The sequence below is a fragment of the Sinohyriopsis cumingii genome, chromosome 17 (genome assembly GCF_028554795.1).
Source record: "Sinohyriopsis cumingii isolate HCF-2022 chromosome 17, ASM2855479v2, whole genome shotgun sequence".
In the NCBI taxonomy this organism is placed as follows: Eukaryota; Metazoa; Mollusca; class Bivalvia; order Unionida; family Unionidae; genus Sinohyriopsis; species Sinohyriopsis cumingii.
The window spans coordinates 120657240-120675244 of record NC_142977.1 but is presented as its reverse complement, the minus strand read 5'-3'; the positions used below and the strand labels follow the sequence as shown (position 1 = coordinate 120675244).

General features: G+C 34.9%; 1 protein-coding gene across 1 annotated transcript; it reads left to right on the top strand.

Moving 5' to 3' along the window:
* Positions 1-221: 221 nt before the first annotated feature.
* On the top strand, positions 222-16038 carry LOC149779769 (uncharacterized protein C1orf50 homolog). The gene is made up of 5 exons (XM_089940626.1): positions 222-344; positions 5302-5417; positions 8100-8186; positions 9818-9949; positions 15378-16038. The coding sequence occupies exons 1-5, from the start codon at positions 269-271 to the stop codon at positions 15582-15584; spliced, it is 618 nt and encodes a 205-aa protein (XP_089796752.1). The 5' UTR covers positions 222-268; the 3' UTR covers positions 15585-16038.
* Positions 16039-18005: the final 1967 nt, after the last annotated feature.

Here is an 18005-nt window from a genome sequence, read left to right as displayed (position 1 = left end):
AGAGTAACTATGGAAGGTATACATGGCTGACATCAATTTCAAGAGTAACATAAGCCCGAAACACCTAGTTCACAAATATATCCATATCTTTAAGTAGTAAACAATAATAGCTGAAAAAGTCACACTATAGCTTTAAGTTAAAAAATTTGCAGGGCACAATTTACGAAACTAGACCCTGCCACCCGTTAAAGGTCGAGGATGGGGCAATCGTATGTCCTCGGCCTTTTCCATCAAGTCGATAACGTATTTATTTCACGACCTGACCGTAATGGCAGAACGATGTTATGATAGTAGTTTGGCGATTTGCACATCAACAAAAAACTCGAACAGCTACCAAGCAGCAGGTACCGATGCTTAAATTCTGGCTTTAGACAGAAACACGTTCTTAAAGATGAATTCAGGTGGCATGAATAAGGAGAAGTCCGTTTCAAAACCTACGTGTGAAACGGCTATGAAATCTTTTCGATTATGTAAAGACTTGGGGACCGTCCATTTTAATGTTAAGAAAGTGCGCTTTTTGTGTTATTTTTAATCAGAATATCTTTCGGTGTATGTCTTTTACAGTAAAATAGCTTCGTAAAACCTGTCTGGGGGACTTGAATATTTTTCCGATTTTATGGTCGGTTTCTTACCGAGACCACAGGGGCTTATATCGTTGCAAACAATTGACCTGTCATACATGTGGTACATGTATGACCGATAGTTAACCTGTAAACAACGATACAAGCCCCTGTGACTTTGATCAACAAGTATACAATGATGTCAGAAGAAAGGCTGAGAACTACTAGGTCTATTCCTTACCAGAGAAATGTCAGGTTGTATGGTCAGCGAGGGTGAAAATTAATAATCTTACAGCCAAAATCACTGAATGTATTAACGAGTTACATTGGAGCTTGGTTTTCAGATGTATTTTTCTTGTTTTTCTTTTTACTGGATGATACTTTTCTTTGTAACTGTTTTTAATGAAATCTATTGTATTGAGGCAAGCGTAAAGGGGAAAAAATAAACACTATATCACATTCAGGGTTCGTACGGTCTTTGAAGGTCTTTGAGAGTTTGGGAAAAATAAGGTAGCATTTTCAAGGCCTTGAAAGTTTGGGAAAATCGAGCATATTACCCTGAGGTCTTTAAAAGTCTTTGAAAATTGAAATAAACCCCAAAATTTGTAATTTCTTTCCAGAATGACAAATAAAATTATCCGAGGTTGTTAGATTTGGATGTAATCTAGTTATCGTGGTTTCGTTCTTTTGATGACCTGTTCAGTTTCATTGCCTCCGCAATAACAAAAGAGGCTTTGTTTGGCTATCCAAAGTTGGCCTCGGCGGCAACTTCAATAACACATGCACTCTTCACCAAAGTAAGACGGCTACACACTTCATCAAAGGAAGTCACAAATAAAATTGCCTAAGGTCGTTAGCTTCGGATGTAGCTGGTTTTCCTGGCTTCTTTCTTTTGACGAATCGTTCAATTTGAGTGGACGAGTCCGTCAGCTTTGGCCAATCAGAGTGTTCATTACACTAATTCACTCTACGTAGAAAGTGTGCGAAAATATTACGCTCGAGGATTCAAAATTTATTTAGTCGATTTACATCTTCAGTGTTTAAAAATGCCAGGTCTTTGCTCTTTCAACGATATCTGGCTTGAACAAGAGAAATACAAGGAATGTATTAGATTCTTATACTCCTTGAGAAGTACAGTCTGTTGTTTTATCGTCTGAAAATGGCAAGGACAAAGCAAACAGTTTAGAAGCACTGGATTTCCCCACAGGACTATCTATACTGTCCATTACGGACTCCAAATGTCTTAAAGGGTAAGAATCAACTTATACAAAATAATAAATCAAAAAGAAACGAATAACAAATGGAACTCAACATGGAAAAACGAGAAATCGAAACCAGAGCACGTGCAACACGAGGCAATATGGCGACTAGAAGAGAAGTCAATTACCTTGAGAAATTCTTCAAGCTGGAAAGGGTAGTGATGCATGAAAGAAGCTACCTACAATGTAAATACAGGGAAGGAACACAAGAAATAGATATGAGGCACATACAAAGGGAAAATATTCCTAATCTAACCACGGTAATGATAGCCATGAAAATAGCCAACCCAGAATGTATGAACCGAGTATACTCTATAAACCCTAATGGATACAAAGGCTACATAGTAAGACCGAAAGGGAAGAAACTGTTTTTACCATATGGAGAAATGCGTATTGGGAAAGAAAGAGTGACAATAAAGGAACCAGAACCATTGCTAAGGGAGATAAAAAATGAACAGGAGAATTACATTTCACAGACATCACGCTGGAAATTCCAATAGAAGAAATAGTGAAGTGTTTTGAGGAAAAATTCAATATTCCAGTTAGCTCAGCAAGGAATAGAACGATAGAAACAACATCAATTTTGGATGGAACACGGATATTAGAAATAGAAAGAAGTAATATGAAGAAAGTAAAGAGAGCCTTTTACATATTCGGATTTTTAGCAAAGATGTGGTATAAAGGATGCATATATGACAGAACATGCAATAGATGTGGGAAAACAGGTCACACACCATTCAAATGTCCCCAGAATTCGGAAAATATAGTACCAACAAGGACAACAACAAAAACAAGCAGCAGACAGATAGTAATAGGAAAAATGCAGCCACAACAACAACAACCAAGAACACAAGATGAGCAGCAGCAACAACAACAACAGCAGTTACAAGAACAGGGACAACAAATACAAGAACAGGAAATACCGAAACAAGCAGCAAAAAAGCAAAGGATAGAACAAATACAACAACAAAAGCAAGAAAGAGAAACTACACTACAGAAAGAAATTGCAAACAAAAAACAAGGGCAAAATATTCAACTGCAACAAAAACAGACATGAGGAAATGAACAACAAGGACATAAAAGGCAACGACAACAACAACAAACAAAGATACAAACAGGGCAGCAACAACAGGTGATGGAAAATAGACAAGAAGAATAACAAAGACAATAAAACCACAACAGCAACCAGAAAACAAAGACCAGCAAGAGAATAAAAGTCAACAACAACAACACCAACAGACTCGAGACCAGCTTCCAGTAGAAAACGAATTACAGGGATGGAAACAACAACAACAACAAATACAAATACAGATACAAGAAGGACAACAACAAAATAGCATGCTAATCCAACAAGATATTGAAACTGGGCAACAACAACAACAAAGGCAACAACTAGAAAACAACCTACAACAACAACAAACAAAACGAAGTCTACAAGAAAAAGAAGTGATACCAATACAATCACAATGGCTTTATGAGCCACTACTGCAAGAAAATGACTCAGAAATTACAGTATTCAAATTGCAACAGATTCAGAAAACACAAACACCCAGACTATTAGAAATAACCCAAATAAACAAGACACAGCAGCAAAATTCAAATGAAGATTCAGAATCGCTACAAACAATGGAAGAAGCATCCAAAAACAAAAATTCTACTAAAGAAGAGAAACAGGAAACAAGCCTAGAAGTAAGGAAAGCACTTAGGGAAATGACGAAAGCAAAAAGACAAGAAAGGAGATAAAGACAACAAGAGGAAAAAAGGATAGAAGAAAAACCTTGGTTCAGCTACGATGAATACATTGAAGAAAATATGGATAAAATATATTTATATTTAAAAAAAATAAAATAAAAAAATATTAAAAAAAAAAATTTACATATAAAAAAAAGCAATAACACGACAGCTAAACATACAGAATACCAATCAAAACATGTAGGGCAGGAGGGCCTCCCTAAATGGTCTGTGAAGATCAAAAGGAGAGAGAACCCTCCATAAAAAAAAAAAGAACAAGAGAAATACAAAGAATGGCTGCAAAAGGATAAATTATGTAAACGAAAGGCGTTTTGTACATTGTGTAAAAAGACGGTCAACTTGGCTTCAATGGGAGAAGGAGCCCTTACAAGTCGTGCCAAAGGTAAGTTGCAAATTAGCAACTACATACTGTTCATTTAGTGGAACAAAGATGCAGAAGTATAAGCTATTGGTAGTTTTGGGCAAAATAATGGTAACTCATTACTTTTAGGGTATAAAATAAGATATTGTTTAGTTTGATGATTTGGGAGATATGGCAAAAGAGGGCCCATTTAAATTTACTTATACCGTAGGTTTATTTAACATGTTTGAGGGACAAAAATCATTTTCGAAAATTTTGTTCTACATAATAATGTTCCTTGGTTTAATATAGAAACATCCATTGTAATAAATTCAATTCACGGATAAACAGTTTCAAAGTGTGCATGCATGCACTATAGTAGAGTTAAGCAAGAGTTGTTGTTCTTGAATTGCGAGTAAAAAAAAAAAATGGCGTTAATGTGTGCTGTGAAGCTTTAACTGTAGGAAGTCAAGTCATTTGATTAGGCAAATAAAAACAAAAGAATAAAAAAATGTGTTTCCAGTTGACGGAATGTCCCTGTTTCTCATTGCCAACCCTCGACCTTTTTCCCCAGTGGTATAAAAAAAATTTTTAAAAAAAATCACATTGCCAAAATTGATTTGTGTATCTATAGTCTAACTATACATCCCCGTTTGTTTGTACCCCTATATTTTATTTCACTTTTTCAGAAGCCATTTTTTAAATGGTAATTTGTGTCTAAATAGCGTTTCTTACTAGTATGTAAAACCGAATTAAAAATTACTTTCATACATCATGAAGTTATTTGTTTTCATTTAGATTTATTAAAATTCTTGCAATGATAATTAATTTTGTTTCATTTCTAGGATATAAGCACCAACAAAATAAAAAATCTGCAGAACAAGTCGCACCAGGAAAAAAAAAACCCAATATAATAATGCATTTAAAGCAGTGCTGATGTCTGTTAAGAGAACAATTTATTTTGTATTAAATCTGTCATGTATGTTACATATTTCTGAAAAAATAACAAATGTTAACCTATCTTCCAGATCATTATAATGCTATTTTAGGAAATTAATTATAGTTTGACTTTAATCAGTAAACAATATTGTAGTATTTGGCATTCGTTGTTTTCTCATATAACCTGTATACACAATGTTAGCAAAAATAGGTCTTGGAAATCTCTGTTTGTGGTCTTTGAAAGTTTGGGAAAAGTCTTTGAATTTATCATTCATAAATCAGTATGAACCCTGACATTTGAAAGACAAAATATTTATGAAGAAAAAAAAAAACAAAGTAAATTAAATATCATTTCTGTAATTGTGATGAAAGTGACAATAATTTATCAGTTATCAGCATCATCTTCATAATTTCGATAATTATTCATCATCTTTTTTAATCTTCTTTTAAGTGTGTCTTGTGGAGAGCAATAGTAATCCAGATGGCTACCAACTGGTCAACACCTACATGACCAACAGAAATGCTGACCCAATGGATCTTGTCCAACTGGCACAACAAATTCAGAAGGTTCTATACTTGGATAATGAACTTTTTAATATATTTTTTTTGCACCAGTTTGGTCTGGGGTCAGATCCCCAAAGCAAATAACTTGTGTAAAGGATTATTGTCAGTTGTTGGCCATTCATATTTGAGGAGTGTACTGATAAATTCATTTAATTATCTCTGTAGTTTTGAAATAGGGATAGTGATACCTGCAGTTAGTTTGTAACTGTCTTCTCCCAATGACATGGTAAAAATTCATTAGACTTAGCATTTTTTGTTTCGTTATCATGGTTGCCATATGCAACAGTATTATTAATCTAGGCTTTTGTCTTTGATAAAGGTCAGAGTTCAAATGTACATAAATTTCATTTACAAGTACTGTGTCATTTTCAAAATATTTGTGTGCTTCACCATGACATAGGTAGGAATCATACACTGAACCTTGCTAAGGTCTTGGTTTAGATCATTTTAGGAATGGTGGTAACATGAATATATTTACTTTAAGCATGATACAGTCCTTGTAGGAAGACGTGCAGTCATTTACTTAATTGATTCAATTTTGTGTTTTGACAAAATATATCAGAATACTTTCTTTTTGGCAAAATTGGTAAAAAATCGAGGCATATTATTTATGTAACACATTTTCTTGCATTTTATCAATGGGATTCTGTGGTAGGTGATTGCATAGAGTATTAAAGATAAAAAAAAAACAGTTGGACATCATAACAGCATTTCATCATGGAGCTTTTGGAGAATGCTCGGACTTGAGTTGGAGTGATGTCACAAAGAGAATGTGCATTTGCATTAGCAACTAGCAAAGAGATGCATTGGTCCAAATTAATTTCCACATATAAAAGTGTGATTTTGTTATGGTTTGCCATCAACTTTCCTCTACTTTCTCTTTTATGGTTTTGGTCACCATTATATGCTTGTGGAAGGTTGGAGAGCCATGTAAACCATACAAAGTGTCATATATATATATATATATATATATATATATATATATATATATATATATATATATATATATATTTGTTTATTTGTTTATTTTTTTGTTGTACAACAATGTAGGAACTGAGGAAGGTAATTATCACTTACGTTTTTGATAGCAAATGCATAATTACTCTTTTGACAAGAGTGTGTACCACATTAAAAATTGAAACGTGGATTTTGATAAAAGTGTAATTGGAGCATATTAGCATTCTGAACAAAGTCGACTACAAAATGATAAAATATTTAACAAGTTGTGGTGAAGGCTCAATTTTCAAGTGATTTTATCTGACTTAAAATTTGAAAATAAAAACTTCATTCGCTTTGTAAATTGAAAATATCCAACGTTTACAATGTTTTTGTATTTATTTTGATTTATTGTATAGTAAAATTACAGTTCAGAGTCAAGCCTGCTTTTGAGCTCTACTGGTCATAAACCAGAAGAACAAATGAGATTGACTGTTGTTGTCATCCATCCATGTGTACAAGTTATAGCTAACTACTTGGATGATTACCATGAAACTTTATTTACACTTTTATCCCAATGTTTAGCTGGCCTTTTGAAAATCGTGTTATCGCTACTGTTCCAGAATGGATGATAAAATCAACATTGGATTTTCACTCACAGGCCTTGTATAATGTCCCGTTGGTCCTAAATGAAAACGGTGTTGATCTTAACAACAACATATTTACCATGACCGTCATTTTGAATTCATTATTGTGTTCAGACATGTATTTATCAGTTTGGGAAACATTGGGATTTTTATTTTTGTATCCTGTTGACATATGTTTTTAGGGTTCAGCTTCAGAAAACTGAAGGTCTTAAGTTAGATATTGAGGATCCAAAGGCTGTGCTGTCTTGGAACACTGACGCCTGTGACTAGCATTTAGAGGATGTGTAGTCTTAGAAGACAGAGATCCAAGACTAGCATTTAGAGGATGTGTTGTCTTAGAACATAGAGATCCAAGACTAGCATTTAGAGGATGTGTAGTCTTAGTAGTCTTAGAACACAGAGATCCAAGGCTAGCTTTTAGAGGATGTGTAGTCTTAGAAGACAGAGATCCAAGACTAGCATTTAGAGGGTGTGTTGTCTTAGAACACAGAGATCCAAGACTAGCATTTAGAGGATGTGTAGTCTTAGAACACAGAGGTCCAAGACTAACATTTAGAGGATGTGTAGTCTTAGAACACAGAGATCCAAGACTAGCATTTAGAGGATGTGTAGTCTTAGAACACAGAGATCCAAGACTAGCATTTAGAGGATGTGTAGTCTTAGAACACAGAGATCCAAGACTAGCATTTAGAGGATATGTAGTCTTAGAACACAGAGGTCAAAGACTAGCATTTAGAAGATGTGTAGTCTTAGAACACAGAGGTTCAAGACTAGCATTTTAAGGCCCACAACATAGTGGAAGTGCTTATTAAAGTGTTAATATCCATGTCATAAAAGGGGCTGTTGTAGCATTAGATCATTAATCCCTTTGAAAGATACTTGATTTGGCATGTTATGGTACAGCAGAACGTCTAAGGTTATATTTATTGTGGAGAGACAAATAGAGGAAATTGCCTTGTTGATCAGGTGGGAATCAAATCAACTCTCTTACGATCATGAGTTTAACACCATAACTACTTAGCCACAGTGGATTCCCCTTAATGATGGACTGGTTTTCCTGTCAATTTTTTAGTACAGTACATTGAATATGATTTGTTTCCAGGCAGATGAATTTGTGAAGGCAACAGCTGGAAGTAAGTTGGTTGTGATAGCTGATCAGATCCGCTATCTACAGGAACAGGCAAGAAAGGTTGGTTAATCTTGTTAACTGCTCATATGTTTGCATAATAATTAGCACTGTATGGTCACTGCAAGTTAGGTATCTGGTATCTAGTTTTCTGACTAGTCCATGAAATGGTATATGAATTGGCTGTGGTACATGATTGGACATATTTTTGCAACTTGAGCTGTGCATCCACGTCAGCATTACTGTTGAGTCTTTCACACTACTCCACTCTGGGATTATATTGGAAATATCCCACTGAATGAAAACGCATGCAAAATACATATTTTTAAACGAATTGCATGGATATAATAAACTAGCACTGAAACAAGCAGCAATAAAATGTACAGTTTAAGAATGTTTGTTTTTTCTTTTCAGAACATTCTTGAGGATTATAATTATTATGCATTCGTAATAAAGTCATGAATTTTCTATACTGTTATCTTGCCTTTTTGTTGAGGAAGTTTGTAGAATTTCATCAAATATGAGTAGGTCCTAAACTCTTGATCAAGAATAAAATGTTTTCTTGTGTTAAATTTGAAAACTAAGGAGTTTTTTGCATCCATTCCACAATCTCTACCAAAGACAAAACTATTTATATTTTCTAAAGTATCGTATGTAATATGAAATCTCAATATGAGAAGAAATTTTAAGAATTTGAGTGTAACTGGGACCTGTGCATTATGATTATCTTAGATCTTGAGCATTATGTTTATATGAACTAAGAAAGTCCTTTATTCCCAGTATTGATGGAACATTATAAGAACTAAGAAAGTCCTTTATGCTCAGTATTGATGGAACATTATATGAACTAAGAAAGTCATTTATGCCCAGTATTGATGGAACATTTTAGGAACTAAGAAAGTCATTTGTGCCCAGTATTGATGGAACATTATATGAACTAAGAAAGTCATTTATGCCCAGTATTGATGGAGCATTATATGAAATAAGAAAGTAATTTATTCCCAGTATTGATGGGACATTATATGAATTAAGAAAGTCATTTATGCTCAGTTTTGATGGAACATTTTATGAACTAAGAAAGTCATTTATGCCCATTTTTGATAGAGCATTTTGTGAACTAAGAAAGTCATTTATGCCCAGTTTTGGTAGAACATTTTATGAACTAAGAAAGTCCTTTATGCCCACTATTGATGGAACATTTTATGAACTAAGAAAGTCCTTTATGCCCAGTATTGATGGAACATTTTATGAACTAAGAAAGTCCTTTATGCCCAGTATTGATGGAACATTTTATGAACTAAGAAAGTCCTTTATGCCTAGTATTGATGGAACATTTTATGAACTAAGAAAGTCCTTTATGCCTAGTATTGATGGAACATTTTATGAACTAAGAAAGTCCTTTATGCCCAGTTTAGATGGAACATTTTTGAGCATAAAACTTGAGCTTGGCTAAAACTAACAATTCAGATTTAATTCATAGGTAACATTCATAAAGTTGACGTCTACGTTTCTTGTAGAATATTGGTACAGGTTCTTAATGTTATTCTAAACATGAAAGCATTCTGTGAGATTGATTTGTCTGAATATCAATAATTTACTTAAGATCTCACTTTACTCTAGGTTGTCATGTTACGTAACACTAAATGCATAACAGAATCTGAATGTACACATTTTATGTTTTGGAAACTGTCTAGGTGTTAGAAGAAGCCAAACGGGACAACATGCTGCATCATGCTGCATGTAACCTGGTGAAGAAGCCTGGTCAGATTTATTATCTTTACAAGAGAGAATCTGGACAACATTACTTCTCCATACTTTCTCCTCAGGTTTGTTTGTGTAAACATTGACGGTTATGCTGTGAGCTTATTGAAATCTGTGTTTGAAATTCACGTCCTTGATTTGTTTGTGTAAACATTGACAGTTATGCTGTGAGCTTATTGAAATCTGTGTTTGAAATTCACATCCTTGATTTGTTTGTGTAAACATTGACAGTTATGCTGTGAGCTTATTGAAATCTGTGTTTGAAATTCACGTCCTTGATTTGTTTGTGTAAACATTGACAGTTATGCTGTGAGCTTATTGAAATCTCTGTTTGAAATTCACGTCCTTGATTTGTTTGTGTGAACATTGACGGTTATGCTGTGAGCTTATTGAAATCTGTGTTTGAAATTCACGTCCTTGATTTGTTTGTGTAAACATTGACAGTTATGCTGTGAGCTTATTGAAATCTCTGTTTGAAATTCACGTCCTTGATTTGTTTGTGTGAACATTGACGGTTATGCTGTGAGCTTATTGAAATCTGTGTTTGAAATTCACGTCCTTGATTTGTTTGTGTAAACATCGACAGTTATGCTGTGAGCTTATTGAAATCTGTGTTTGAAATTCACGTCCTTGATTTGTTTGTGTAAACATCGACAGTTATGCTGTGAGCTTATTGAAATCTGTGTTTGAAATTCACGTCCTTGATTTGTTTGTGTAAACATTGACAGTTATGCTGTGAGCTTATTGAAATCTCTGTTTGAAATTCACGTCCTTGATTTGTTTGTGTGAACATTGACGGTTATGCTGTGAGCTTATTGAAATCTGTGTTTGAAATTCATGTCCTTGATTTGTTTGTGTAAACATCGACAGTTATGCTGTGAGCTTATTGAAATCTGTGTTTGAAATTCATGTCCTTGATTTGTTTATGTAAACATCGACAGTTATGCTGTGAGCTTATTGAAATCTCTGTTTGAAATTCACATCCTTGATTTGTTTGTGTAAACATCGACAGTTATGCTGTGAGCTTATTGAAATCTCTGTTTGAAATTCACATCCTTGATTTATCATTTGTGTTTGAATACACATCAAGACATTGAAGGTTATTTATTGATGAGGTAATGGGAGAAAAGGGCTATGCCCAACAACACCATGGTCGAATATTAGAGCTGGCCTGGCAGGATTTGAATCTGCAACTCCGATTGCGATTTGGCACTCTAACCAGCCACATATCTCGCCGTGGCATCTGCAATTTTTTTTAAAACTTTAGGCAGGAAATATCACATTTTATTAATACTTTATGTTTTATTGGTAAGTTATATTTTAGTTTTAAATATTTTGAGCATTAATTTTATTGCTGAATTTTTTAATGTTTATTCGTTTTGTGTACTGCTGTTGTTAAATGATGTACCAGTTTCTATTTAGAAGTCTATTACTTATGTTATTGTTGAGCCCAGCTTGACAGAAATTCAATATTGTGATTACATTGGCACATGTGTGTCCTTCCATATGTGTCCATTCATGCCCAAGATTAACTGGAATGCTAAAGCATTTTCCTTTTTATTCAGTATAACATTTTATCACATTCTCTTTTTGAAGTTGGAATAAAACTTAATTATGCACTTACATTATCTTGTACCATCATGTTTTTTTAATCATCCCATTTGGTGAGGATTTTGCTGTTGTTTTCAGTGATAGCACATTATTAGAATCAAATCATGGGGTGAGAAATGTGCCATTGTTTACAGTGATAGCACATTATTAAAACTAGACGTTAATCTTGATGTTAGGAATTCATACAACATAGCTGCTTGCTAGCCTTGTTGAGTAAGATACGCAAATCTCAGAAAAATGTCACTTTGACTAGATATGCTAGAGTCACTTTGAGTTTGTGTGTTGGTTAGTTTCTTGGGTACCATTGGCCACAGTCATGTAGTGTTACGTCTGTGTGTCTTGGTGTATAAAACACCAAAGGTCTGGAGCGGGCTTGACATATGGGCCATGGTTAGCTTCTTCTTATCATTTTTCCATGGCCAGATACAGTAGTGGTACAAGGAGATATTTATGGAGATATGCTTCTGCTACTTGACTGAATATTTTTTGCACCATCAGAAGCTTGTTATTTGTCAAACCATGCCATTGCATAAGCTTAACATAAGGATAATTGTGGCATCTTTATTTGATCATTCATCCATGCATCTACACCCATGATCAACATAAATAACTTTTTGTGTCTTTTCTACTTAAATAAAAGGTCAGCTTAGCAAAAATGGAATCTTTTGTACTAGTTTTGAATTTATTGTACAATATTTCAGGACATATTTAAACTAAAGCCAGAGTATAGTAAATATACAGCATAATATGCTATTCATTATCATTCTCCAAATAACTCTCCACACATGGAAGGCCTAGTGATAGTTAGGCCCCAGACTTGGCAAACCTGGTAATAGTTAGGTCCCTAGACTTGGCAAACCTAGTCATAGTTAGGTCCCCAGACTTTGCAGGGCTAGTGATAGCTAGGTCCCAGACTTGGTAAACCTGGTGATAGTTAGGTCCCTAGACTTTGCAGGGCTAATGATAGATTCCCAGCCTAATGATATGTCCGAGACTTGGCAAACATAGTGATAGTTAGGTCCTCATACTTTGCAAACCTTGTGATAGTTAGATCCCCAGACTTGGCAAACCTAGTCATAGTTAGGACCCCAGACTTTGCAGGGCTAGTGATAGTTAGGTCCCAGACTTGGCAACCTAGAGATAGTTAAGTCCCCAGACTTGGCAAGCCTTGTGTTAGTTAGATCCCCAGACTTGGTAAGCCAAGTGACCATCAAGTCCCTAGATTTGGCAAACCTAGCGATAGGTAGGTCCACAAACTTGGCAAGCTCTTTAAACCTTGTGATAGTTAAATCCTCAGACTTGGCAAATGAAGCAATAGTTAGCTCCCCAGGCTTGGCAAATTTAGTGATAGTTCAATCCCCAGACTGGCAAGTCCAGTGTTAGCTAGGCTCACGTGCTTGGCAAGTCAAGCCATGTTTAGCTCCCCAAACTTGGCAGATCTTGAGATAGTTAGGTCTTCAGACTTGACAAGCCCAGTGATAGGTAGGACTCAGGATGTGGTCAACCTAGTGATAGTTAGGACTCAGGATGTGGTAAACCTAGTGTTAGTTAGGACTCATTATGTGGTAAACCTAGTGATAGTTAGGACTCAGGATGTGGTAAACCTACTGAAAGTTAGGACTCAAGATGTGGTAAACCTAGTGATAGTTAGGACTTAGGATGTGGTAAACCTAGTGATAGTTAGGACTCGGACACGTTTGATGGTACTTTCTCAGTGATCAGTGAGTAATTATTACATGCGAGTTTCTGTGGTATATATCTTTTTAATTTGTTTGAAGCAGCAGGTTGAATTTTTTTAAGCAATCTTGTCTCAAATTTTACAAATATTTTTCATTGTTTCAAATAGACAGCTCTGGTGGTCTAGTGGTTAGAATGTCCGCCTCGGAAGCGGGAGGTCATGGGTTTAAACCCTGGCCGAATCATACCAAAGACTTACAAAAATGGTACTAACGGCTGCCTCGCTAGGTGTTCAGCATTAAGAGGTTAGTGTTAGGACTGGTCTGCCTGGTGTCAGGATAATGTGACTGGGTGGGACATCATGCTACATGTTTGCAGCATGATGCCCCGGTGCTAGACATCACTATAAACTGCCACACTGCATACATTGTAGCGATATGACTGGAAAATTGTTAAAGCTATGTTAAAAATCCTAATCACACACTCTTTGTTTCAAATATGTTCTGATATTTCCTTATGTCAGATATATCCATTAGTGTAAACAAGAGACTCCCTTTATGTCTTGCCCGCCTTTGATATAGCTAGAATTTAAAAACGGGAAAATGAAATTTGCCAGACTAGACAATACTAGCTTCTGAAAGTGCAGTGAATCAATTACCAAATATATAAAATATAAAAAAGTTATCAGCTCTTTTTTTATACAATTACCTTTGAAGTTCAGGAAGTGAAAATGACCATGTGGAGCTAGCACTTTTTTGAAAAGATCGCATCTGGAGTAAGGCCAAGCTGTATATTATATAATCCATATTACACCCATCAATCATACACCCATCAATCATACACCAAAATAAAGGGAATTAAAGGTTCTTTGGACAAAATCTAAGAGATGCAAGATCTTTTTTAAATAGGCAGTATAACCACTGAGGAATTGCAGGGAAATTTGTTTTCTTTAAAATTATAACCCTATGCAAAATATGAAACTGTAGAGTGCCATCTAACAAAAGCAGTAATTATGTACTGTTGAGAGTGACCTTTGTATACTGAAGTTGTTTGCATTTAAAACATGCACTGTGGAGAGAATGTTGGCAGACCTCTATTCTACTTTAATGTAATGTGGCTGACATTTCTTAGGATATTATACTTTTGGAAATTGGAGATACTATAGCACTGTGCATGTTTCAAATGCAAACAACTTCACCTTATGTATGTCACTGTCTAAAAAATACATAACAACTGGTGAGTGCCCCCTAAAATGTGTTAGGGTCTGTATATGAATACAGTCATGGAAGGAAGAAAAATGATCTTTGTAATGCAGATTGGGTTATGATGATTGGATCATAGTCCCTGCACCTCCACACCTCCCATGAGGAGAGGTGGTGGGGGACTGTAATATATAACAGAGAGGGATATATCCTGGCATGCTGTCAGTAGCACTTGTTGAAAATATCAAATCGTGCGCTATTTAAAGTCATATTTTATTAATCTGATGCACATTTTCATTACAGTATAATGGTTCTAGGAAAAACAAACAGCCTTTACATAAAATACCAGACTGCCCTGGTGGCCTAAGTGGTTACAGTGTCTGCCTGGTGTCAGGATAATGTGCCTGGGTGGGACATGATGCTACATGTCTGTGGCATGATGTTCCAGTGCTAGACATCAGCATCAAGTGCCACACTGCAGACATCATAGCTATCTAACTAAAGTAGCTACAGCTACATTAAAAATCTAAATCACAAACAAAAGATACCATTTATCTCTTATGTGAAGCTAATTCAGAGTTCTTGCATATTAAACTCTAGATAAGCTTATCATCACATTATCAAAATTTTGCTTAGTTTTCTTGAAGGCTTGTATTGGCTTATCTTTAGGCACTGGCTTATCTTCGGAGAAGTTACTGTAGGAAGTAAATAGTATAAAGCTGATACAAACAATGTTTCTATTGTAAGGTAGATAAATAGGGATAGGAAGAGACATTTAAATAGGTGGGTAGAGAAAGGGGAGAGCAAAAATGGCTTTTGCTACTTGTGCACTTTTTCACACAAGTAAGGGATGAGTGAGTAATTTTTCTCATATATACATTTAATGGAAGAAAATTCTTACCTCATGTGCAGTGGGATGAGCAGCAATGCAAATTTTCCTCTAAACAATGCAATTGGGATGTGGTTGTAATATTTATTTATATTTATGGTATAATTATTTCAGGAATGGGGTACATGTCCACATGAATTTATTGGAGCATTCAGACTTGAACATGACATGTCATGGACTCCACTGGCCAAGATTGAAGAAAAAAATGATGAGCTTGGTTTAGTAAACAAAATCCTTAATGCACAGAAAGCAATTACAGACTCTCCTGAACCCAATATTAAAGGACTTGTCCAGGATTCAGAAAGCAAGTACAAACTCTGAAAGGATTCATCTGAGATTCAATAAAGTCATTATCATTATCAGAGTTAAATGAGCAAGCAAATAAACTGGATAGAAACTGATGGCGCTACAGTGATATATTTTTACTTGTTACTAGTACATTTGGCTGTATATAATGGAGAATCTGTATTAAAGGAGGCATGGTAAGGAGGGGGGAGGTCAAGAAAAGTCTAAGCATTTTGGTAATGAAAAAGTTTAATGATGTGATGGAGAACTGTTTTGAGTTGTACAAATTATACAATCAGTTCAGCAAAGTGTGAAATTTTCATGGTGGATCAAAATAATTTGATTTCCGACATTCATGGTTAAAAATCAGAATATCACTGGACTACCAGAAAAAGGATCTGGTTGCCCAGCTTGAATTAAGTAGGCATGTCATTAAGGCTTCTCTTTTTCCTTGTAATTATGTAATAAATAATTATTCTTTTATGTGAAATATTATCGTTGTTGTGTTTTGGATAATGTGAAACCAGTCATTTTATCTTTTAAATATGAATTCAGGACATATAGCTTAGACCTAGCTTTCAGTAGCAAAATATTTGTTGGAACCCTTGTCATGGTTATTTTTCCAAGAAGGGTGAAATTTTTTTGTCTCATTACTTTGCATCATCAATATTGTGGTACCCTCCATCTTTCCATCCATTTATTGTCACCATCGTTTGCTTGTGTTTTTCTTCCATCAAATATTTTTTGCAAAGTTTTATTTTATACACCTATAGCAGAATACAAAATATATGTAAAATATATTGAGTTTTGACTCCTGGATCATGGGGATTGGAGATAATATAGTACAGGCATGTGGACTTTCATTGGCAAGCCATTGAAATTGTTCTTATCTATAAACATTTACAATATTTATTTCAATGCAGATGATATACCTGTAATACATCATTGACACTGCTGGAAGGATCCTAATGGTTTCATCCATTTAATAGCTGCAAATCATTTCTAGTAAAGATTTATGATGGGAACATTGTCAGGGAGAATTGTGATGCTAATGTTCCACCTACATGTATAGATTGAAAGATATGTATATGTACATGTATTGCTTATCTCTTGGTAAGGACAATATTGTTGTACTCAACAGCATTGTAAATATTTGGAATAATTACCATACAAAATTCAGTGTACAAGCAGTGTTGTTTTTAGTCTGTTTTAGGAGTGTGCTGCATGGTGGTTGTCTCATCTTAAATCTTCAGGTTTATATGGCATGTGTTAACATTCATCATATATTTAGGGCATAAACACGGAAGTAACTTTTCTGGCAGCATTGGCAGCAGCATCAACAGATTGTTATGGTTTGTTTAAAGTTTTTCATTTCCATAGATTTCCTTGACAGATTTTCAACATACTTGGCATGAATCATTATGAAGTTAGACAATTCATTCTACAGCATGCTTGTTTAACCTTGAAATTGAGGTCAGTCATAGAAAATATGCATCATGGTTGAATTGTGTAATTTGCATGTTCCTGAAACACCTTTATGGATTTTCTTTATACTTGGGATAAATCATTGTGTAAATAAAATGATTCATTTGGTGACATGCATTCTTGCACCTCTGACATTGAGTGGTATAAAATTGGCATTAGGTTTGGAATAAAGTAACTCAAATGTTTTTATATTAACTAAAACCCCTTTATGTATTTTATTCTTACACTGAATGAATAATTACAAAGCTAAGGCAGTTCATTCATCAGCTGATACAGCTATTTTGTTTAAACTTGCATATGATATAGAAAACTATATTTGGGACATCTGAAGAAATTTGGGACATCTGAAGAAAGGTTCATACTAATGGCATGTTATTGATTTCTTTAAAATTTGGAGTATTTCACTTTGTCTTAGAATGAGAACAGTACATGCAATAAATCCCAGTCGTACGCATATGAATACCCTGAATTTTACAGTTACTACATAGTTTGCATACCCACAGAAGTGTAATATAAACAAAATAATAAGGATATAGGGAATTGCTGACAGAACAGAGTACTGTGGACCGATTCGGTGGCATAGTGGTTAGAGTGTCCGCCTTGGATGCAGGAGGTTGCGGGTTTGAAAATCATACCAAATACTTACAAAAATGGTATTAACAGCTGCCTCGCTTGGCACTCAGCATTAAGAGGTTAGTGTTAGGACTGGTTGGCCTGGTGTCAGGATAATGTGACTGGGTGGGACATCATGTTACATGTCTGCGGCATGATGTCCTAGTGCTAGATTTCATAATAAACTGTCCCACTGCAGACATCATAGCGATATGACTGAATTTTTTTTAAAGCTATGTTAAAACTCTAAATCACACACACACACACAGAGTACTTTGACTTCAATATTTTTCATAAAGTACCAATTTTATGGATTTCATGGTTGCTATAAACCATGAATTTAAAGACAAATGTAAGTCC

Excerpts from the sequence above, each read along its gene's own strand:
- LOC149779769 (XM_089940626.1), top strand. The coding sequence starts at position 269 with ATGGCAGAACGATGTTATGATAGTAGTTTGGCGATTTGCACATCAACA. Across the intron at positions 345-5,301 it reads GAACAGCTACCAAGCAGCAG|TGTGTCTTGTGGAGAGCAAT; the intron begins GTACCGATGCTT and ends TCTTCTTTTAAG. Across the intron at positions 8,187-9,817 it reads TACAGGAACAGGCAAGAAAG|GTGTTAGAAGAAGCCAAACG; the intron begins GTTGGTTAATCT and ends GAAACTGTCTAG.